At 47.7% G+C, this 23,896-nt stretch overlaps 1 protein-coding gene across 7 annotated transcripts in view; it reads left to right on the top strand.

Moving 5' to 3' along the window:
• Positions 1-23,896, top strand: part of agbl4 (AGBL carboxypeptidase 4) — a 250,132-nt gene that overhangs the window by 66,099 nt on the left and 160,137 nt on the right. For 6 of the 7 annotated variants that reach the window (XM_081707269.1, XM_081707270.1, XM_081707272.1 and 3 more), the window contains one exon: positions 20,657-20,751. In XM_081707269.1, the coding sequence (XP_081563395.1) occupies positions 20,657-20,751 (95 nt within the window). Of the gene's footprint in view, positions 1-589; positions 697-20,656; positions 20,752-23,896 lie in introns of all 7 variants that reach the window. The other variant, XM_081707273.1, reaches the window with a different exon arrangement.

Raw genomic sequence — 23,896 nt, forward strand, 5'->3', positions numbered from 1 at the left:
TCTGCCTCTGACTGTCTCTCTCTGTCTCTCTGCCTCTGACTGTCTCTCTCTGCGTCTGACTGTCTCTGTCTCTCTCTCTCTCTGCCTCTTTCTCGTCACATCTCTCTATACCCGAGAGAAATGGACCTGTCACTATTTTGGCATTAGAAAATTCAACAAATAGCATGGTGTCCCAGCGAGACAGAACTGACGGAGGTATGTAAGGAAACACGTACCCCACGTGCCCTCACTCCGCTCCACTGTTCCCTGCAGCATGCCGCTGGGTGGAGATGTATGGAGGTACGGCGGAGCTGTGCTTGTTAAAGCTGGCCTCACGTTCCGGGACTGTCGCCATTGGAGGCGGGCTAGATTGATGAAACGCAGAGTTGCTGAGCGTCACGCGCCACAAAGCCCCTGGCAGAGCCCCCTGTGCTTTAAACGCTCCGCCGTTAAGCACCACTCCCACCGAGCTCACCGCTCCCTCTGAGCTTCTGCTGGGTCGGGGTGGGGGGGTTGTGGTGGTTCGTCGGGGGGCTGTGCGTCGGAGGGGTTGTGGTGCTTGCGGTGGTGGCTGTGTCAGGACTCTGAGCACGTCCTTTCTCTGTCCAAGGGCATCTCGGCGGAGCAGCAGTGAGTGGAAATCCTCCCAGCCTAATCCCACATAAACGAACTGTCAGCTTCATGTCCAGTACTGACAGCAGGTGCAGTGACACACAGGTACACACACACACAGTCTTTTTTTACTATCCTTGTAAGGACTTTCCACTGACATAATGATTACCGTAACTAATTATCACTACACCTACACCCAATCCAAATCATGATCTTAACTTTAGCAACCAAAAGAACATTTAAGACTTGGGTTTTCAAATGAAAGTTTCAGTTTTTGTAAGCCACAAGATGTTCCTCACAAGGTCAAACATGTCAGATGTTCCTTCTGCAGATATTTCGTCTCCATGGAGACTACATGGACAAAAGTATTGGGACATACATCTTAGTCATTCTGGTGTTTCATTCAGTCCCATTGCCACAGATGTATGAAATCAAGCATATGTGAAAGAATGGGTTGTACTAAAGAGCTCACTAAATTCGAGTGTGGTACTGTAACCAGACACCACCACTGCAGTAAGTCAGCTTTGTTCCCTCCTACATATTCCATGATCCGATGTGAGTGTATTATTGACAATTGGGAGTGTTCAGGAACCACAGCGACTCCACCACGTAAAGTTCCAGAGCATGGTCGGTGAGTGCTGAGGCGCCAACGCTCTGCTGACTCAGTGACTGCAGAGTTCCACCCCTCCTCTGGCATTAACATCAGCACAGAAACTGCGCTCGGAGCTTTATGGCGTGGGTTTCCATGGCCAAGCACGACGCCAAGGGTCGGATGGAGTGGTGTAAATGATGCCATCGCTGGACCCTGGAAACGTATGGAGTGATGAATCACGCTTCTCTGTCTGGCAGTCTGATCAACGAGTCTGGGTTTGGTGAATGCCAGGAGAACATCACCTTCCTGACAGCACAGTGTAAAGCTTGGCAGAGGAAGGATTATGCTGTGGGGTTGTTTTTCAGGTTGGCCTAGACCCCTTATTTCCAGTGGAGGAGTGGAGGGAAATCTTAATGCTTCAGCATACCAAGACATTTTAGACGATTGTATGCTTCCAGCTTTGTGGGGGTAGGCCTTGTGTGTCCTAGTGCACAAAGCCATGTCCATAAATGCATGGCTGGGTGAGTTTGGTGTGGAAGAACTGGACTGGCCCACACAGAACCCTGACCCCCATCGAACACCTCAAGTCAGGCCCTCTCGTCCAACATCAGTGTCTGACGTCAGAAACGCTGTTCTGGATGAGTGAGCAAAAATTCCCACAGACACACTCCAAAATCTTGTAGAAAGCCTTACAAAAGAGTGAAGCTGTTATAGCTGCAAAGGGGCAGACCGACTCCAAATCAATGCCTATGGATTTAGAATGGGGTTTCATAACAGCTCCTATAGGTGTAATGTGTCAGTGTCACAATACTTTTGTCCATATAGTGTATATGAACACAAACGCACACACAGCCCTGCTCGGCACAAACGCCTCACCAGAAATGATCGACCACATAGACACCCATTTTAGTCACGGCAAGTAAACAAGGTTGGGGTTGCTCAGGCTTCTTGGTGCGGTGAGCGGTTGGTGAACCTCTCTCAAGGCCTGCAGCGTTTGGCCTCAAGGAGGCAGATGTCTGGAGATGAGGCGGAGGCCGAACGGCTTTGAGCATGTGTATTTGGAGGGAGAAGGGGGTGACTGTTAGGCGTCGTGCTCCGATGATCTGTCTCCCTACCTGTCAAATCCACTGAGAGAGAAAGAGCCAGGAAGACAGCGAGAGAGAACTTGACCCTCTGACACGCACAAAAACAAACACAGGCCCTTCAGCTCTGCTGAAAGCTGTCGCGGGGTGGCTGCGAGCAGAGCGTTAGCCCTGATCTAAACAGACTTGGTGTTTGTGGAGCAGGATCTGTTTTTCCTCCACACACTGAGAAATGGAGCACTGAGGATCTCATTAGGAAAGCCCTGGGTTGAGTTCATATATCAGGAGGCTTCCTGGGGTCTGGCTCACCCCCCAGTTTCACTGTCTCCATCCTCACTGTTGTGAACACATAGTCACTCACTCTTTATCTATTTTTCCTCTTTCTGTCTCTCTGTCTTTCTCTCTCTCTCTCTCTCTCTCTCTCTCTCTCTCTCTCTCTCTCTCTCACACACACACACACACACATACACACACACGCAATTTCTTTATTAGAATCTGCAGCATTACAGTTTCAGCAAATTCACATGACATCAAAGCCCAATTTTTTATTTGATTTTATCACATCATTGTTACTTTAACAAAGCAGTCAGGCCACTCTACACGTAAATAAGACGTCATTCGTGCCTAGGTGACCTGTCCCAGCCGCCATTGTACAGGATCAAATCATCCTGGGTTCCTGGAGTGGAGGAGAGCCAATTTGATTGGTTGTGTCTGCCACAGAGGAAAAAATCAGGTAGTTAATCCCGCCCACAAAGATCATGTTATCGGGTGGAGGGTGGCCAAGGGAGCTGTGACAGCAGTGCTTGCAAACACACATTTTGCTAATCACAGCTACAGCGTTAAGCTAATTGTTCTTCCCTTTGTTTGGGCAAACCCTGCCATCTGCAACATAATGCCAGTCTGCACACATGACCCAAACTTCCAAAGAGGAATTCTGCTAATTATAACTGATTCATTCATCTGGTTTCACAAACGCTGTGTATTTAAGCAGCTTCATTATGCATGCTGGGTCAAGATATAAATCGCACTTGCGTCCTAGCTCTATTATGAGCATTCATTTTCATATGCATCTTTCACAGTACGGCTTGTGTGTGCAGTCAGACAGGTGCAGATGTTTCTAGAAAGCCTTGTTTAAAATCAACTAGCTTTCACTTTATGAATCACACAGGCTAACGTGCGCTCACACACAAACACACACAACCAGGCTGCGTGACACAAACTGTTTACTCCTACTGCCCTTCTCTTTAACCAGGGTTCACATTTTCCCGTTGCTACATGAGAACATCTGTCCCAGAGGCACCAGCTCTGCGCATTGCTGCTGAAAGCTCTTTTTTTTTTTACAGTTCTGCTGATTGCATTAGTTTTAGCCTGCGCAAATGTCTCCAGATGCCAAACTAGCTGCCTAGCTTCGGCCCGCTATCTGTTAATAGGCTTTGACGTTGGCCTTGCAGCCGCGCATTGGAAGAGCGTGCTGGCCTCCGTCCGGGAAAGTTTGATGCAGATACCGAACAGATAGTGATCTGGTGCAGCCCTCTTAACCCTAATGCGTGCCTAAAAAAAAAAAAAAGCCCACATTAGGGTCTGTGGTATAAATAGCTAATGGATGGCAGTGAGGTATTATATTTATCCAACTCAATAAAGCAGGAGCAGGTGGATCAGTCGGTCCTCAGTCACAGGGATAATGGCACAAGCTCCAGACCATGACAGCTCTAGGCAGGCAGGCTCCGAACATGCCCGGTCCCAGCCCAGCGAGCCAGGCCTGGGCCGCGCAGGAGGACAACCGTCCCTGTGGCTTGCTGGAGCTCTGGACTGCTTGAGTCAGCTCCTCTCCTGATCCATGAAAGTCACATTTTTCCTTCATGCAGTGAGAAGAGGGAGGGAGGGAGGGAGGGAGGGAGAGAAAGTGAAAGGGAGAGCGAAAAAATGAGCAAGCAAGGACAGAGAGAGACAACAAAGGAAGTGAGAGAGAAAATAGCATTCGAGGGTTTCGTCGGCCAAGTAAGAGGTTTCTCACACTCTATGACAGTCAGTGGGAAGGTTTAGTAATGAGGCTGTGGAGTTTGGCAAAGCCCCGTGTAGAATTTGGCCGGCTCAGGCTTGTTGCCGTGGTGAGACTAGCTCTTTTCCCCAACGGGAGAGCCCAGCACCTCTGAAGGGGAACCTTGATGCAGACAGAGGTAGAGGAAAAAAGGGCTAGAGAGGGGAGATCTCTAATCTCCTCCCTCCCCAGGAGCCGGCTCCTATCAGCTGTCCTGCCGCTCGCTCGGAAAAAATGAAACAAACAGTCGCCCGAGAAAAGCAAAAACTAAAGTCATGTGACATTCAAAGGCACCATCACTCCCTTCTGGAGTGTCTGGATATGGAAGCCTTGGACTATGGCGCCGGTGTGTGTCAGAGCTGCAGCTCATCCTACCGCATATCTGTACCACGGCCGCACACCCGAAACAAGCCTCTGGCCGTTTGAGTGAGTGTCAGGCCAGTGTGGCGAGAGCACTGTGCCCTGTCTGCTCACTCTGCAGCTCCAGCGGAGATCTTCCGAACTACCATCTCAGCTTTGACGTCGGACTTCAATTTGTTCTACTTTGAATGCTGAATGATAAGGAGAGATTATTCCGAGAGTCTAAATTCTTTGCCATAATCCCTTGACAAAGCTTTGACATCTTGTGCATGGTGTTCTTTGCTTAAATTGTAACGATAAATTGCGTGTTTTGTGCACTCACGGCATTTGACTCTGTAAAGTCGTTTTAATCAAGACTTCATAGAGACATGATTTGGGTCCCTGCAGCTTGCCAGATAGGAAAGTGTGTAATGCTGTAGCGCTCTTTCTCTCTCTCTCTCTCTCTCTCTCTCTCTCTCTCTCTCTCTCTCTCTGACACTCTCTCTTGGTCCTGGCCCTTCTCTTTCTGATTGCTATAAGAATGCCTGTGATTGGATTGTCACTGATTAAAATGGTGCTGAATTGTGAAAGTAGCCATTTCAGCATCCCACAGAACAAAGACCACTTTTTCGTTTCTGAAAATATGCATTATGCACCATTTACCACAGAACAGAAATACGCAGAAGTAGAACATTTTAAGATCTTCCAAAAGAGGTGCGCTTGTCACTAAAAGCAAGCGCGAGTCACAATTGGCATAAATGATTGAATAAGTAAGACCACACTTTATTAGATCCAGGCCCATGTTACCTGTCTTTGTCTAAAGCTGCTTTACAATTAATTGAATTCTACGAAAACTCACTGCAGGAGGGTGTAGTGTCACATCTGAGATGGCCTTTGTTGTAATTTTGGAGCGCAGCAGTAAATAAGGGTGTGCTGCTTCATAACTATGATTTACTAAAGGAAATTGTTGACGCTTGTGCATTAGTAAATGAATTGTCAAAACTCTTCCTCCATTCCCCATAAACTCATTCTTGGCTCACTGGTAATGATGAATGCTGAAAGGGACGGTGACTCAATCTAAAATTTGATGCCTGACAATAAACATGTGCCGTATTTATTCAGTCAGTTGCTAGATTATGATTAGCATCTGATTAATTGTGTCATGGTTTCCTATTTTTGGATACTTGTGGATAAGTGTTACTGGAAACATTTGCAGTGTCAGTTCAGGTCGGAATACAGTACGCATGTATATATAGTGTTGGAGTAACTGTATCCTTGCTGATTTGAATATCCCAAAGATGCCAGTAGTTCAGGATCGCAGTAGGGGCTGTGCTGTTTTTGTAGTGTATTAAATACTAGGAGGAGCGGAGCTGGCGTATCAGGCACCTCCAGCCTGTGGTGAGGATAACTGTCCTCTGCTGGATAACTCTCCTGCACTGTGGAGCCTACCTCCCTGCTTTGATGGTGTTTTCTCCTCCCCCTCGTCCTCCTCCAGAGAGGCTAACTTGACTTTGTCCCTGCGGTTCCTTTTGAAGGTGCTTTCATTTAATCTTTCTCATAAAAAAAGATTTTGGCCAGAGGTCACGGATCACATCAGGGCGCTTTTCCGACTCACTGACCATTTAATCAAGCTAAAGTCCGACGCCGCGGCCCCCGCTCACTGGCTGCTTTTGTTCCCGACGCGTAAAGGTGAAGCCTGCCCACACATACGCACACACACACACACACACACACACACACAGGTCCTAGTCCTGCTCTTCAGAGGTCTTCAGCTCCAGCGGGTGCTGGATCACCTTGACTAGAACTCTCCTGAGCCCTTCTCTGCCCGCCCCTTCTCCATACAGGACGCTCGGCGCTCTGATGTGCTAGCGCTCTGCCCAAGCTATCGGCAAGCGAACGCCAAAGGACAGATCAAGGGAAGTCTTATTTTTCCCATTACCGTTGAATGGCCCAGCTGAGGAATGAATGTCATCTCAGGTTTCACATTTGAAGCTAGAGAAGGTAGCAGCATTATATACATATTGATATTTAATTTCATGTTTTCATTTGCATTCCCATCATGGTAAAATATTAACTTAGAAGACAAGTCTTTAAGAATGTTTAATGTCAGTGCTGAAGCAAGTCCGTCTGCGAGAGAATGGGGTTTTTGGAGGGGGTGGGGTGGTGTTTAGACTTTGGCTCAGACCACATCAGAAAAACAGCCACGTGAAGTACAAAGCTCATACAAAGACATAGCTAGTAATAGATTTAGAATGGCTAGTATCCATTCAGGCAATGGTACACTTAAGTGCACGTTTGCGTTTAGCTGTAAAGAATAGAATTAGCTGTACAGAATGAAGTTTAAAGCCTTGCACTCTTTGATGCTTTGATAGCATTACTCTGCAGGAGTGGTCCAGAATCATCATTCAAATTGCAATTAGTGACACTTTTTCTGACAGACTGCTTCAGTGCCAGTCTCCTTGGGGTAGTGTTTTGTTAAATGGGCTTTGGTTTCCCACACTTACTCTGTTATTGAGGAAAAGAAAGAATGTCGAAACAACCCCCAGATATATTCTATTAGAATATGTATGCAATGGAAATTTCAAGGTGTGTTACCCATAACCTTGAAAACTGCAAGCTAAATTTAAAAACAAATAGGTTTTAGAAAAAATGTGAAAACAATGGACCTTGAAATACTCGAGAAATTAATGTGATTTATTTTCCAAATGTATTTATGATTTTATCAGGCTTACTTAATTAAGTATTGAATTTATGAATTAAGTATGGAATTGTGGGTTATATTGGAATGGCTATGAAATGGCTATGAAATGCGTGCTCTGTAGAAGACCTTCACGCAGTAAAGTGTGTTGGCGGGGAAGCGCTAAGCTTCTTTTAATTCATTAATGGAAATGAAACCACGATGTTTCCAGAATTGCCATTAGCGGGTTCATTCGCTCGCTCATATTCTTCAAATCCACAATTCGTTTACTTTAGTATTTAAGTGATACTGCAAGATAAATGAGATCTTATTTACAGTCGGAAGGACGCAGTGTATAACATGGCAAGCAGATATTGCCTGCGCATGTTGCCTTTAAGGAGACGGCGTGCAGGAGGAGCAGACCGATCTGACTGGGAACTCTGACTCCGGTGTGCTGAGTATGCACGAGCCGCACCCGCGCTGATCGTTTCAGCGGTGGCCAAGGCCAAATCCAGGATGATCCCTACCCGTGCCTATTCCAGCCCATACACACAACAAAATGGCTGAATCCTCTCATTATCTTTTGTTGACCAAGTGAAATCTAGTGTGTGTATGTTTGTGTGTGTGCGTGCGTGCATGATTGTGCGCGTGTGTGTACGTGCCTGTGTACATATGTGTGGACCTGTGTCTCAGCAGTTCTGCACACACACAAAGGCCCAGTGAGGGAAATGGGTCACCTAGGTAGTAATCCCCTCTAGACTGACATAGGGTGAATCCAGTCCCATCATTCTGATCTCCTGGAGTCAGCACCAGTACCCTCCACCCCAACACACACACACACACACACCACACACACACACGCACGCATGCTCGGCTGTTTGAGGTGTGCAGCGGGCTTCTTTACAGGGAGTCCCACTCCTGCACTTGTGTTAGACAGGACCTCAGTCAGGCCGAGGCATGCCTGTCCTTCCCACACATTGCAGGGCTGGGCCAAGCTCAGGCTTCCTCAAACACACGCACTCTCTGTCCTTGCCAGCCCAAATAATTGCTGTCCAGGACTGCATCTCGAGATGCTTTGTGGCGAGTCTCTTTAACAGTCTGAGACAGCCTGATGGTGCTAGGCCTGTCTTCTCGCCTGTGGAACACAGACAGCTACATTCACCAGCTCCTGTGATTATGTCTGTGACTGGCACACCTTCTCTAGTCACTATGGCAACTCACATTTCACTATACCTTTTGATGTCAATTTCCCCCCCCTTCTTTTTTTAGGAACTCGTGTATAATGTTCTTTTCCTTTCTGTCTTTGTTTCTTTGTTGTTTTTCTTTCTTTCCCTCACTCCATTTCGTGTTGTTTGCTGTACTATTTGCTCTCGCATTCTTGTTTTATCTGCGTTGTGCCAGGTGGTGGATTAATTAATTTGATCTCCTGGAATGATATTCACTCTATCATCTTTATAGGCTTTCCTCCTGCATCTAAATTACCTCCTCTCCCACACAAACAAAAACACGAACGCACACATTGTGTGTGTGTGTGTGTGTGTGTGTGTGTGTGTGTGTGTAATCTGGCGAGTTAGGTTTCAGTATAATTTTTTATACTAGGCCACATTTAAAATAACATGTATTCGGCATTAAAAGTAATATGAACTGTTGATCATTTATGTGATGTGGTCTTTACAGCTGATATTTCAGTCTTACTCAAAATGTTAAGTAAATACTGTAATTATCAACTCTCTCTACCTAGCGCAACGGACGCTAAATTGATTATGGCTAGCTTGACGGCTGGTTCTGGCATGCTAAAATGTTAGCCCGGAGCTAAAGACATTACTATGTGTTTCTACTGCTCTCTCTTGTTATCAGAGCTCTTATCTCTGACCTTCCCTGGAGCATGTTAGCATACCACCATTAGCAAACCCATATGCTGCTCTTAGCGCTCGCTTAATATGATGAAGGTAATCCAACCTCATGCCTGCTTTGGCTTTTATAGAGAAATCGATAGTGAGGTCTAACATTGAATTTGGTCTTGGGAGAATGTGAATCCCTGGGCGGCCTGTGCTCAGACCTAACCTTGCAAGCCTTCCCATTCACATGACAGGAAAAGTCAAAGATTACACGCACGGGTCTACTTTTTTGGAAGGGAATTTACAAAACCACATTGTTTCCAGGCCAGCTTGACTTCTTAACACGAGCCAACAGGACAGTGATTCCAGCCATGTTTGAAGGGACCGCACACCCCACACTGCCCTTACAGGCTGACTGCCGCTGCTGGTCTGTGGCGTTAGACAGGCACCTTTATCTTTGGACAGCCATCTTTCAAAGGCCCTTTAAAGTGCTGTGGGGAGGCTCTTTCTGGCCCAGGGCTTTCGGTTTGCTCCAGAGGCGTGGAAAACGGGGGCCTTCTTTAAGCCTCCACTGTTAGTGGGATTTCACCAGGAACACTGGCTCATGTAAATGGAAATAGCCAGAAGGATGTTGCCCCTGGTAGAAATGAGAGGAGCTTTAAGGCTCGTCCTTCAAGGCCTTTCTCTCCTGCTAACTGCGACATGCGTTTGTAGGATCTGTTTGGTCGCATGCAGGGCACAGATTTGGGGGGGGGGGGGTTGTTGTTGTTGTTGTTGTGTGCGCAGTTTGGTGCTGTATTGATTCATTTGCGCCGGGAATCGATGGTAGGCGTGATGTTTTCCGCGTTCATCAGACTCTAATCAGTCAGCTGCAGGAAAAGCCATCACTTTCCGTTAAATGTGACTTTCCAAAGGTTGCCACGTGCATTAACACGCCCAAACCCCTGCTGTCCCGAGCAGCCTCCAACACCTCGCTACGCAGGAGCAGCCCTGAAGGGGCGGTGGGGCGGCGGTGGAGCTTTAGGGATGGTGGAGCAGTGGAGGAGCAGCAGTCCAGGGCACCATGGTGTTGTTGTTTTTTTCTAGCCCAGGTGACAAGCAAGCACAGGTGACGACCCCCCCCCCTTTCTTTCTTTCTTTCTCTGTGCTCCCTTCTATCCCTCCTTCCCCCCCCCCCCCCCACCTTTTTAAAAGCTCCTCAAATCATCAGCCCACGATGCCCAAACACCGCAACAGATGGGGGCGAAACCACCCACACCCACAGACACGGTCTGACGAGCGACGGAGGCGTTAAAGAGAAGAAGAAGGAGTCCGTCGACCGCTGGTTAATTAATAAGGTCGTTAGTCTGCTGAAAGGGTTCCACGCAGCCCGTTGGTATTCTGCAGAGGCAGTGGTGTGCACACAGGCTGCACCTCTCCACCACTCCTGCTGATCCGCTCGGGCCGAGAGGTCGCCGGGCCCCGCGTGGCGCTCCCGCTGACCTATGACATCATTTCCTGCCTACGCAGCATTGCTGCCTGACCTGTGATGCCCTTGTTGTTGCCACTCTTGACTCGGGCTTGCTCATAACCCACCCCCCACCCCACCCCCCAGCTATTTTGGCCTGATATTGGCCTGCGTGTTATTTAGAGCTGGGCGGATGGTGCATGCACTGCTGTAGAAGCATATGGCCTGGGAGAGCGACAGGAAAATGGGCATGAGTAACAGTGCTGTAGCATAATTCACCTCCCCCTCTCTCCCTCTCTCTCTCTCTCTCTCTCTCTCTCTCTCCCTCTCTCCCTTTCTCTCCTGCTCCTTCAGCCTGTCCCCCCCCCCGTCCACTGCGTGTGTCAGAGGCAATAACAGCCCCCCACTTCAATTTTCTCATTTCAACTGGTGTTGATGGGCCAACAGCAGCAGGACAGAAGGCCAGATCCATCATCTCCTGCTTCAAAATGGAGGAGGTGAAAAGCCAGCAGCGCCTGTGAGCACAGGAAATCTCGGCGTGCGCACATAAACACACAGACGGACAACCACACACACACACACAAACACGCACACACGTATCCACTCACTTTTATTTATTTGCCTTTTTCTGCCTTGAATCTGCATATTCATGTGGACTGTAGAAGCGTTGGAGAACACCTGGTGGTTGTAGCAGTGTGTGAACTGTCCTGGAGAGGTGTATTTATAGCCCTGTTCTGCATTCACTCACTCAGGACCTACACACCCACACACACACACACACACACACACACACACAGAGACCACACATATACCGACCACACATACTGCTGCATTATTTATCTCTCTGTGACTCATTCTCTGGCCTGTGGGGGGAACTGGCGCTGTGTCAGTTATGGCCGGGAGGCTGTATTGTAATTATCGCAGATTGAGGAAAAAAAGCTGAATAACATATTGACTCTCACATGTTTGCCGTAAAATGTGTTTGTGTTTGCCTCAAACATCACCAGTGGGGAATTTTAAGGAAAGTAAAACTACTTGACCTAACCTGCTGGCCGGGCCACACAGCCAGGTTGGCCATCTCTGCCGCCCATCTGCCTGCTTGCTGGCCTGGAGGGTGCTGGGATTTGAAGTTCTGCAGAGCAGAATGGAATATCACATGGCAGTGCAGGCATGGCACAGTGAAAGGGCAATACCTGTGCCCGTGGGTCACTCAGAGGTCAAGAGAGGATTTTTGGTGTGTTAGGAGACAAGCCATCAAACTCATGCATGTGTTCTCTCTCTCTCTCTCTCTCTCTCTCTCTCTCTCTCTCTCTCTCTCTCTCTCTCTCCCTCTCTCTTTTGCTCTCTCTCTCCCCTCCCCCCTCCCTCCTCTCCATCTGGGCAGAGGTGTCCCAGTAGACTAGCCCACTGACAGGGAGTGGACTTAGCTAGAGAGCAGTTAAAAATAACCTCAGAAAGCATTTAGCCGAGGCATCTCACCTCATGTGCGTGTGTGTGTGTGTGTGTGTGTGTGAGAGAGAGACAGAGATAGAAAGAGAACACTCTAAGCCCCTGTGATGGTGTTCTTCAGTTTTCACTCAAGTTTAAATTTGCTGGATGTGCTGTGGGCTGTTGGGTAATCACTCTCTATCTCACCCTGCTGACTTTAAAATAGACAGACAAGTCAACAGCCAATAAATAAATAAACAATCCCGGGCACCAGCACAATAGGAGTAATATGGGTCTCGCCAGCAATCCCATTAGTATTTAATGAACTCTACCATATCAATGGAAACGTGCCGGTGTCTGGTCAAGGCAGGGTAAGATTGTTCAACAGGCAGGTAACGGAGTGCGAGGGCTGTTTAAGATCTGTCCCGGGAAGTAAGCACTGACCTGAGATCGTCCCATGCACAGCCACAGATCACAAGTGCGTGACGTCTGCTGACGTCAGGGTGACGGAGGTGACAGTCCCCGCCCCTCTGCTGCGCATAGGGACTGCTTGCTGGACTGCAGTAGCCACTATGTCTCGTTTATTGCTTGTTTGTGGCAGACGTGGAGAGGGGGTGCCCACATCGCCTGAACTACTCATGTTCATTATCATGCATTACAGTCTGTTTTTATTTTCTTCTGTCATGCATTTTGGTAACATTTGGTGACATTTAAAGTCTCCAGGGAGAATGTTATATTATTATTTGTGTCATGAGTGTTTGCGAGTGTGTGTGTGTGTTTTCAGTATCATCCTGATCTAGGCTCCTTTGCCTTGCTACCTCGTTCTCGAAGCACAGTTTAAATCTATCAGTGCGTGTGTTTAAGGAATGTGCCCTGTGAGATAGCCCCAATTAGGAGGGCTAGAACAATAATGCAACAGCTTAATTGCATTAACATAATGCCTTCTAACGATCATTACACTCGCCAAAATAGTCATGATAATAAAGCAATTACTATTTTGAGAGCACAATTAGCCCACAGTGGCACCTTTTCCGGTGTTATAATTACAACGTTTAGATGCGTCGTCGTCGTGTTGCAGCTTGCGGATGACTGCGGGTGGGTGGGGTCGGGTGGGGTTGGGGTTGGTGTTGGTGTTGGTGAGGGGGGGCAGCAGGCTTGTCATAGGTGCTCACGATTTATAGCCACGTCCAAAACATGTCACCGGCTGTTCGCCACAACTACCCGCACACGAGCTGAGTTGATTGGGTGCATAGATATATGATGTTCTCCCAGTCCTTCGTCGGTGGACAAAATGGCTTAAGATAATAGAATAGGAAAGAAGCAAGGGAGGAAATAGATGGATAGATAGCTGAGGGAGAGAGAGAGAGAGAGAGAGAGAAAGGGGGAGCACGGAAGAGGAGAGGAATATAAAGAAAGATTGGTTTTCATGCCTGGTAGTCGGCGGTTGTGTAAATCTCGGAGGAGTGGAGAGGAAGACAGCAGAAGGTTGATAGTCATCCATCACTTCTGACAATTCCACCTCTCCCCTGCAGCCTGACAGGAGACCCTGAGTGAACGATGGAGAGAGCGAGAGAGTGCGGGAAAGAGAGGGAGAATGAGATACGGAGCGCGTGAGAGAGATAAAAACGGAGAGTGTGGTAGAGAGAGACTGCTGAGTAAATGAACTCTGCTGTGTTTTAGAGCAGGAGGAACACTGAGATAGAGCTTTATCTCCCTGCCCCCGCCCACCTTCCCTCTCCTGTCCCTCTGTGCGTATAGAGAGCATACCATGCACGTGCAGAGCTGTGGCTAGCGCGCTGCCGTGGCTCCTGCAAGAGGCGAATAAACTCCTAAATTAGAGAAACACAGAACCACGGCATCCAGCGGGCTGTTAAATGTCGACCCAGCGAACTGGCACCATGAATTGAAAAAAACAAAACATATAAAGGTTGAGAGCAGATGTATATAACATTGGCTTCTTTCACACAGGCGCGCGCGCGCGCGCACACACACACACACACACAAAAGGGGGCAGACAGTTTTTACCTTATAGCGTGGTTTGATTTGAATGGCTGCACAGAGTCTTCAGTAGGTTAATGGACTGCTTTTGTAACTCTCCAGGCTCCATTGTCTCTGTGAGTGTGACCTCTTGCATTGTGCTCACTGTATTTTGTCAGCCTGTCACTCAATGGATGGCACTGGGTGTGTGTGTGTGGGGGGGGGGGGGGGGGGGGGTGCAATGTAGGGGGACTAATTAAACAGCCATGAGCCGCGCCTCACACCCACACAATGGAGCCATAGATTGCCTCTTGCCAAACAAGCCGAAAGCGTCCACTTCCTGGTTTTGCTGCAGAATAAAGGATTATGGTACAAAAGGCTCGACGACGCAGCCGCTAAACCAAACGTCTGGCAGCTCTGGAGCCTTGAAAAGACTGTCACAACGTGCTCCTATCTGATCTCCCTCACGCACCCGCTTGAAAAAGAGGAAATTAAAATCTGACATTTGAACAACGCTTAGCAGGCTGCTGTCTGATCAATAGCCAGGATCTGAAATTTCACTTCTCTTTCTTGGGGAAAAAAAGACACGTACTGTTTCTGAAGCTGTTAAAGGATGCTTGTTTTGGATTTTGAAGTAGGTGTATGTGTGGGTGTGTGTGTGGGTCTGTGTGTGGGGGTGGATGTGTGGGTCTGGGTGTGTGTGTTTGTGTGTGTGTGTGTGTGGGTGTGTGTGTGGGTGATGGTGATGGTGTCACACAGTAACTAGAGGTCTTAACCTCCTTCAGAGATCCAAAGCACTGGCACTGACACTGGCAGCCTCAACACGGCCTGTCAGATCTAACAGCGGCGAGTGGGAGAGAGAAAAACAGAGGGAGAGGAAAAGAGAGCCTGTCTTCCTCTGCCAGTCTGATAGGCCATGGCGTCCTGTCTGTTTTTCGCGGTTCTCCCAGCAGCGGTGTGTCAGGCCCAGGCTACCCAGAGGTCTGCGTGCTGCTGTGACGTCCTCACTCCTTTCTGTGAACAGGTCTGGCCCTCAGACAGCGAGGAAGATCCTTAACACACCGCACCAGGCAGACACGACATTACTGTGTGCTTCTACGCCACGCTAATAAACAGCCTGCAGCCTAGTCTGTAGTAGTGGAGTGAAGAATGCCTTTGAGAATAGAGGTAATCTGCTTTGGTTTCTACTGTATCAGTGTCTTTAGTCTCTCAGTATCTTGGTAATCATTGCATTGCCTTGCGTCGCTAGACACTGTCTGTCTCATCAGTGTCTGCATCACAGTTTCCTGTAAATGCAGTCGCTGCTGGTTTTACGTTGCCAAAGTGCTTCCCTGGACCAGTCAACAGAATGGGCCTTCCTGAATTGATCCGAAATGAACTCTGTGAAAATATTCACTTTGTACTCTGGTCCTGCTGTTCATCCACTGTCATGTCATGTGAATGTTTCACACTGCTCACATTGCGTCCAAAAAATAACACACCCAGAGGGAGTCCTGTTGTTAACTTAAACTGTGATCTGTAAAATAGAGCAGCTCAGCCTTCATGTGACAAATCTTTCCCCTTTATCATGTCTGGATCGCTGTTTTGTTAACTATTGTTCATAGTTCAGCTTTCAAAGAAAAAGCGACTTCCTGTGCATCATGTATGGTTCAGCTACGCATACCGATGTCCAAACACTGCCTATATCCTGCATTATTCACTTTTGTATTTACATGGTGTCCTCTCTCTAAGAACATACTTTGTAAAGGTCACAGTGTATTATTTATGTCCCCCTCTGTTTAGAAGAGTCTGTTAAATATTTTAAGCAGTGTTTTTCCCAGAGCACGTTTCCCTGCAGATCGATCAGTATCAAAAGACACCATTTGCCCCCAAACACTGTTTGACATCCAGCTATTTCTGCTCTGGAGCTCTGTCTAGGTCATTTCAGTCCAAGAGCCAGGAGGGAGTGGACAAGTGATGTGTGGTGCTCTCTCTCTCTATCTCTCTATCTCTCTCTCTCTCTCTATCTCTCTCTCTCTCTCTCTCTCTCCCTCTCTCCCTCTCTCCCTCTGTCTTTCCTTCCCTGTTCACCACTGCAGTATTAGTGATAAGGTGACAGGGTAGTGGCTTTCTCCTCTTGGTCACTAGACAGTTATATTGGAGCTGAACTGAGATGACATCTACAGCGATGTTGTTTTACCGTGCATGTGTTTTCATCTCCTCCTACCCACGTGAGCTTGATCGTAACCTGCTGTGACACAGTATGAAGAGATATTAATGCAATTAGTGGACATGGGCGAATTAAACAGACCGTGTGGAAGAGGCAGATCTGCGGGGAGAGCTGCGTTACGCCTGATCGTCAGCCGCGCTAGTGACGCCTGCACCGCGTTTTGTCTGCTTCTGTAGCGGGTACCCTGGGTTTCCTGCTGTGGACCACAGGGAAGCAGATGTGCCTTTCTTCTGGTAGATCACTGTATTTTCTGTCTAAAGCTCCACAACACTGTGTGTAGTCAGTTGTCTCTCTCCCTCACACGGGCTCCCAAGCAGCCTGCCTTCAAACCAGCACTCTCTACAGAAACTGCCCTCTTCGCAGTTACTGAGAAACATACTGCTGGATCAGCCAAACTGTCATCAGTCCTCGTCCTCTTAGACCTTTCTGCTGCTGTTGACGTAGTTAATCACAGTGTTCTTTTATTCATTCTTTCCTTTTGGCATCAGGGACTCAGCGTAGCAGTTGTTTGCGTCCCACCTACAGGGGCGTTCATATCAAGTGACATGGAGAGGATCCTCGCCTGCTCCTTGTGGGCTCTCCACAGGCGTACCACAAGGACGAGTGCTTGGACCTCTTCTCTTTTCTTTCTGCACTCGTTCTTTAGGAGAGGTTACATCTCCTACTACCGCTATCATGATGACATTCATTCTCTCCTTCCCTCCCTTAGATTCCAACATCTCGATTTGACTGTCAGCATGCCTATCTGATTATCTTATCATGGATGGCTGCCCATCATATAAACAGAATGAAGACAGAGTTGTTACACGTCCCTGGTGATGCCACCCCATGCCAGGGTCTGGTCATCTGCTTTGAGAACTCTGATCGTGCCATGAAAATGTTAGAAACCTGGACCTAGTCCTGGACACCCAGCTGTTAAGCTCTGCCTGTTTTACTAGCATGACCCAGACACACAGATTTCAGTATAGCATTGGGAGGATTCAGGCGCTTCCTTCCAAACAAGCCACTCAGTTGTTGGTCCTTTGCCTTGTCATCCCAAGACCGCACAGCTGAAACACATGCCACTAGACCCTTGTAGCTGATCCAGAACACAGCTTCATGATTCATATTCAATATTCATATTCAGGAGGTCTCACACTTCACTCTGCGCTGGCTCCCTGCGGTTGCCTGCTTCGTATTTAAAACCTCGATGCTTGACTACAAAGCTAAAAACGAACCTGCCTGCTCCTACCTGAAAAGCTCTAGTTACTTCCAGCACCATATATCGCACCCTTTGTACTTCAAATACAGCTTGTCTGGAAACACCGCCTCTCGACACTGGGAAGACACGCCTCAGCTCTTTTCTGTACTAGCACCAGGTAGAGGACCGATCTCCACTACCTGTCTGTACTGCCGAGTCCCTTGCTGTCTTCCAGCATAGACGACCCATCTCTTCAAGAAACACTTGAGTGATCCCTCACCATTTCAAGGCACTTGAAATAACTCATTTACATATATACTAATTTGTACTTACTAATTTCCATATATAAATGTAAACTGTTACTTGACTGTTGTTTCTCTCGTGTGTGTTTTCTCCTCTGGGTTCTAGATGCATGGGATTTTAAGACTCTGGCATAACATAGTAGCATAAGGATTACTTTCATGAAGACAGCAAAGCACTTTTCTAAGTCAATGGACTGGGGACAGGAGTTGTAAAAGCTGTAAATGTAAATCACATGGTCCAGATTCACAGGTGTCCCTGTGAGGCTCAAAGAGGCTTGGATGCACACATTCAGAAATGTATTTTGATTACATTGCATTACACTCAAATTACTTCACGTTTAAGGGCCATATGTTGAAGGGAGAGTTAAAGTGTTTCCTGTTCGTTCACTGAATGCCTTTATACACCTCATTATGATCACATCATTCTGTTTTTATTTCTTTTCATTTGTGTTTGTGTTAGGAATAAAAGAAAAATATCTTCATCGTCTTATAATGCCCTGAATCTTTGTTTTACCTTAGTTTATTCTTTATTTTGTGTTTATATAAAGTCAATTATGAAGTTGCTATGCCACCCTGGTATAGCTTGTATCGCATTTATCACTATGATCTCACAGTCCTAATTCTGCTTGTGCAAACATTCAAGTACCAAAGAGCTGATCAAATAATTCCTGACTGATTCCTTTCTGCAGTGGCTCTGAAACCAGGACTTCTCACTCCTCACACCAGCCCATAAGCAAATACGCGGTGTGCTGCAGAGCCGTGTGCTAACAGGGCAGTGAGTTATGTTCCCCCACGGGCAGGGCCTGGCTGTGGCGCGGGGCCCCAGGTGTGATGAAGAGAGCTAGACCGTAGACACACCCGATGGAAACAACAGCTCCGGCAGGCTGGACGGCAGTGCGCTCCCCCTGCTCCGGGTCTAATTACATTTGCTGGTGGGAAGAGGGGTGGGGGTGGACCTCCTCCGTCAAGCCCCCCGCCCCGTGCCCAGCCTTCACAGGCAGGCCTAACCCAAATGGCTGGGTGGATTAACTAGAGTGCAGGGGCGTGGTTGTGTGTGTGTAGCACTCTCCCCCACACACACATGTACACGTGAGTGCACAGCACAAAGCCCTTAATGAGTTGGAGATGCCCCCGCCCATGCCCACGCCGCCGCTGCGCTGACCTCACACTGACTCTGCCATTAAAGCAAGAAACACACGGCTGGATGCTGATGATGGGCATCGGAAGGGTAGCACCAACACGGCCAAGGACTAGGGCTTGTAGAACATAGAGAGAGGTGCTGTCTGTCGATCGAGTTTGACCGTAGAAAAGCATTAGGAGTCGCCCTTAACCTGGCCACTGTCTGACCAATGCGTTGATCAGCTAGTCTGACCACTGACCAATGTGTTGATCAGCAAGTCTGACCACTGTCTAACCAATGTGTTGAACAGCTAGTCTGACCACTGTCTTTCTGCTGATAATCAAGGGGTTGCATCTAAGCACCTCCTTTCTTGCACAAGGTCTTGCTATGAGAGCGTAGGTCAGTGAACTTTGGCGATACTTTTTCTGTGAGTTCCAAAGTATGAAGTATTAGTTCTGAGATGTGGATGTTTCTAGGAAGGAATGGTTGAGGATTTTTATTAGCAGCAGTTCATGGTTACACACAGTTAGACGCACACACCAACCCCTTCCATTATTTGAGAGTAGAGCGAGCTGACCCAGCCACACCTGGCCTTCAGGCATGCTTCACCAACATGGTCCAATCCATCCGATTCTGAATTCAGTGGGGGGAAAAAGGTTAAAAACAAGAAGAAAGAGCAAACTGATGCAAAAGCTAGGGGGGTGAGGATGGGTCTGCCTGTGGAGGAAACAGTGAAAGTAGGCTGGCGACAGATGTGCAGGGCAGTAAAAGTGTAATTGAAATGCCAGCAGCAATGGTCTTATCTAGCTGCTACAGGAGCCTGCCTCGCCTCTGAACATCAGTTAAATGTCATTTTAGCCCGGCCTGATTTAGCCCAACCACAATCCCCTGCTTCTACGCCTGCAGTCGCAGATGGGGAGGGCAGTAGAGGGAGGCCTGGGTGGATGGAGGGGGGGCGGGGGAGAAACTGACAGGGAGGGGGTTATAATAGGATTTCATCTGCACACTGTTAACTTCCACCACCTGGACTTAGTTGGTAATTTGATACGGTCCATCAATAAGAGTCATTTACTGCTTGGTTATAAACTTGGTTATATTATTGTCTTCCTTATTTATATATTTCTGCCTCCTTTTTTCCTGTCTGACTTTAATCAGAGTGTGAGGTTAAAAAAAGCTGCTAACGGTATGCCTACGTTTGCGTGTGTTTGAGCAGAAAGGAGTGCTGTAGGCCTCCCCTGTGCGCCGCGGCAACGTGGAATGCCGAGCTCCGGCCGGCGACTGGCGTTGTGCCACTGGCTCCCCCAAATCACCTGCAGCCGGCTGACCTGCAGAGTGCCGGGATCCGATCTGCCCGCCCGTGCCGTGCCGTCAGCGCTGCCCCTCGGTTTTGCGAATCCCGCTTCAGAGCCGTGCCACACCAGCAGGGCTCTGTAGAGGAATGGGAGAAGCCGTCCTCGGGTCTCAGGGCTTCCTCCCTGTTAGGGTTCGTCCGTCGCCGTGCAGGGTTGGTACTCGTCAACACCCTTCTCGCCAAGGACATGCGTTGACATGCCATGACATTGTTCTAACACGTTTATTCGCATTGCAATGCAAATGCAGAGTGCTAAGTCTGGAACCTACCAGGCGCAAGAACAGTTCAACTGTACCTAAAGTGTAGATCCAAATGTATGGCATCAGTGTTAATTAGAATAGATTTCCCAGCAGAGGCAGGATATCTCTCGGCAAATTTCAGATCAAATGTAGTTCCTTTTCATCTTATTAAGGTCAAAGGCTTCTTAAATGTCTGCAAGCCTGCTTTTAACTTGAAAGCTAATGAGTTTTTTCTTATTTTTGCAGAGAGTGATCTTCAACATCGTAAACTTCAGTAAGACCAAGAGCCTGTACAGAGATGGGATGGCCCCAGTAGTGAAGTCCACCAGTCGGCCTAAATGGTAGACACACACACATGGTAGACACGCACACACACACATGCATGCACGCACACACACATATGAATTTGAATTTACAGATATTAGATATGTCAGCTGTAATGTTAATTAATGAGTGTGTTTGTGTCTCGGGGGAGATAACGTGTACCAGTGCTACTGGTACATTTTCTGCTTGCTAACTAGCTGCTGCTTGTTAGCTATCACTCACATCATTTGGTTCAATATGTATTTCTTCAAGACCACGCACAACACTATTTCTGTCGTCTCTAACTTTACAATAGCATGTTTGATGTTCTGAAGGAGGACTTATGTTGCTGCAGAGGATGTTTGGTCTCCATGGCAATAGAATCTGGTTCGAGCAGGGGACAGAGGTGGTCACTGATTGGAGAGTTCTGAGTGATGGCAGACAGCTACTGAGCTTTGTTCTAAATATGGGCAAACCTCTTACACGACTGTCACTTACCAGCCATTACACAGAGCACATACACGTCTGTTTCTCTCGACAAGCCTTTTTGCTACAAAACCTACACATGAGCACACAAATGCTCAAAAATAAAAACAAAATAAACACACACCCACTGGGTCAAATCTATATTTTTGTTGTGTATTTAATGTCCAGATGTCATAAGTCAGGTTTTCATATAAGACTGACATTCTCTTAATGTTAAAATGTGATGTTAAGTATCCAGTGCACTTCATGTTTGGTTTGTTTGATCCCTTTGTCTAATTTTAGACGAGTTTTCCCTCACTGGCTTGGCATGCTGAGATAATTGCTTCCCTGGTTATGCCCCATAGCTTGAGCACTTCACAATAACTTTGAAAGAAAGTTGAAGACACACATAGGTTTGTCTCTCTCTCTCTCTCTCTCTCTCTCTCTCTCACACACACACACACACACACACACACACACACACACACATGCTTTCACCACCTTTCGGCATCTATCAGAGCGACACTTTACTGTTCGGATGCTGAGATGCCAGCCTGTATTTGCATGGACCATGCCACCTGGGCAGGTGAGGCCTGTCAAGGGTAATAGGTGGGAACTGATTGAGGTGGGTGTTTGTGTGCGTGTGTGAATAAACTTCTGATGGATGGTGTGTCTGTGTGTGTGTGTGTGTGTGTGTTTGTGTGAATGAACTTCTGATGGATGGAGTGGTGTGTATGTGTGTGCGCACGGGAGCACGTGAGTCATCTGGTGTGCGCGGAGGCTTGTGCTCTTCACGGCGTGAGGAGCAGGCGTGGTGTGGCAAAGGGGTGCACGCTCGACAGAAGCCTCAACGTCTGTCACGGGCCAATCGAGAATGCCCTGCCGTGTCGTGGCGAGCGCAGGTGCCTAGACGCCCCGCAGACAGCCAGACGTGCTCCGTGGCTCGTTCGGGTGCATGGGACAGAACTCACCTCACTCTGCCACTGGTGCATTCCAAGCGGCGAGAGGATGGAGTTAGCGCAAGACCCGCTTTCAGAGAACTAACCACTCTCCGGGTCTGCTGTGGATAGATAACAGCTGTGATTCGCCGTGAAGGTCATAGTGTTTTAGGCCTTTTGGCCTATGACAAAGTTTTTTGCAGGAGGGCTGAGTTGTGACATCCTCATGTGTTTCTTTTCATTCCACCTACATTAATAGCGTGCCGCTATCTCAACGCTGCCATTTCTTCCGCAGCGACCCTCAGCTGAAAGGAGCAGCGTCCGTTTGTGGCATGTGGCGTTCAAATGAACGCTAGCTAGATGGAGAGCGTTACAGACTGCAAATGCCACGCTGATAGTTATCGAGCGGCTGGTAATCACACACCGCTCTCTCAGGCCTGCCGCTCAGCACAGACACGCCTCGGCTCCAGCAAACCTTATACCAGGACCGTTACACAGGCAGCCAGCCCGAGGCAGGCGTCTGTACACACACACACACGCACGCACACACACACACAAACACACAGACACACACACACACACATACATACATACATACATACATACACACATACACACACACACACACACACACACACACACACGAACACATACATACACACATACATACATACATACACACACACACACACACATACATACATACATACATACATACATACATACATACATACACACACACACACATACACACACACACACACACACGAACATATACATACACACATACAAACACACACACACATACATGCGCGCACACATACACTTACAAGCACACACACATACTCGCACGCGCGAACACAGGCATACACACACACACGTGTGCACACGTGCACACACACACACACACACATATACACACGTACACACACATACACACACAAACACATGAACACAAATATGTACACACACAAACATACACACACGCACCAGCAAGGACCGAGTCTGTCCTTTTTTCATCCAATTATAGAGGTGTGAAAATGCATGGTGTGGGCACGGAGAAAGGTCTTACACATCTTCTAATGCACTCACACACTCTCTCACATGCGCTAATTGCTAAAAGTGAGAAGGAGCCTTGTGTCATTGAAAAGGCTGTGTGTAAAACATAAGTGAACCTGGGTCAGAAGGAGCATTCCAAGGCGTGAGCCAGTTAATGTGGTCATGCTCTTCCATAACACAGTGGTTAATCAGCTCAGGAGAGAAGCCACGCTTGGTCACAACATCTGCCACAGTCCAGGGACTGTGAGGGCCAATTTTAAGCAAATGTGCTGTTCTGATTTTGAAGTTATAACACCATCATTAACTCTTCTCATTTTTTCTTTCCTTCTCTTTCCTTCTTTCATTTGATCTTTCTTTGTGGAGGCAAAATGCTAATCAGGATATCACAGAACATTAAGTCTATCAGTTAAGTCTATCAGCCTCAGTGCCAGTCCAAATCTTAGCCTAAGCCTTAGTCTCAGTGCCAGTCCAGAAGTAGGCATTTATTTGTACCCTTTGCAGAATACCTTCACATATACAGGACTGGTAAAAGTGAACATATTTAATTACTTAATCATTCACACCAAATAACCAAACACTTCTGGAAATATTGCAAGTATTCTGATTTTTCTCCCACTCAGGACCCTCCCCAAGCGGAGATATGGGGCTTCTGTTCCCGCTCAGGCCCGTGGTTTGGATGGGCTGCACACCTTTCTCTTTTACGTTCTCTTCACCATTCACT

This window comes from Electrophorus electricus, chromosome 25, assembly GCF_041902795.1.
Source record: "Electrophorus electricus isolate QZ-2024a chromosome 25, ASM4190279v1, whole genome shotgun sequence".
NCBI classification, from domain to species: domain Eukaryota; kingdom Metazoa; phylum Chordata; class Actinopteri; order Gymnotiformes; family Gymnotidae; genus Electrophorus; species Electrophorus electricus.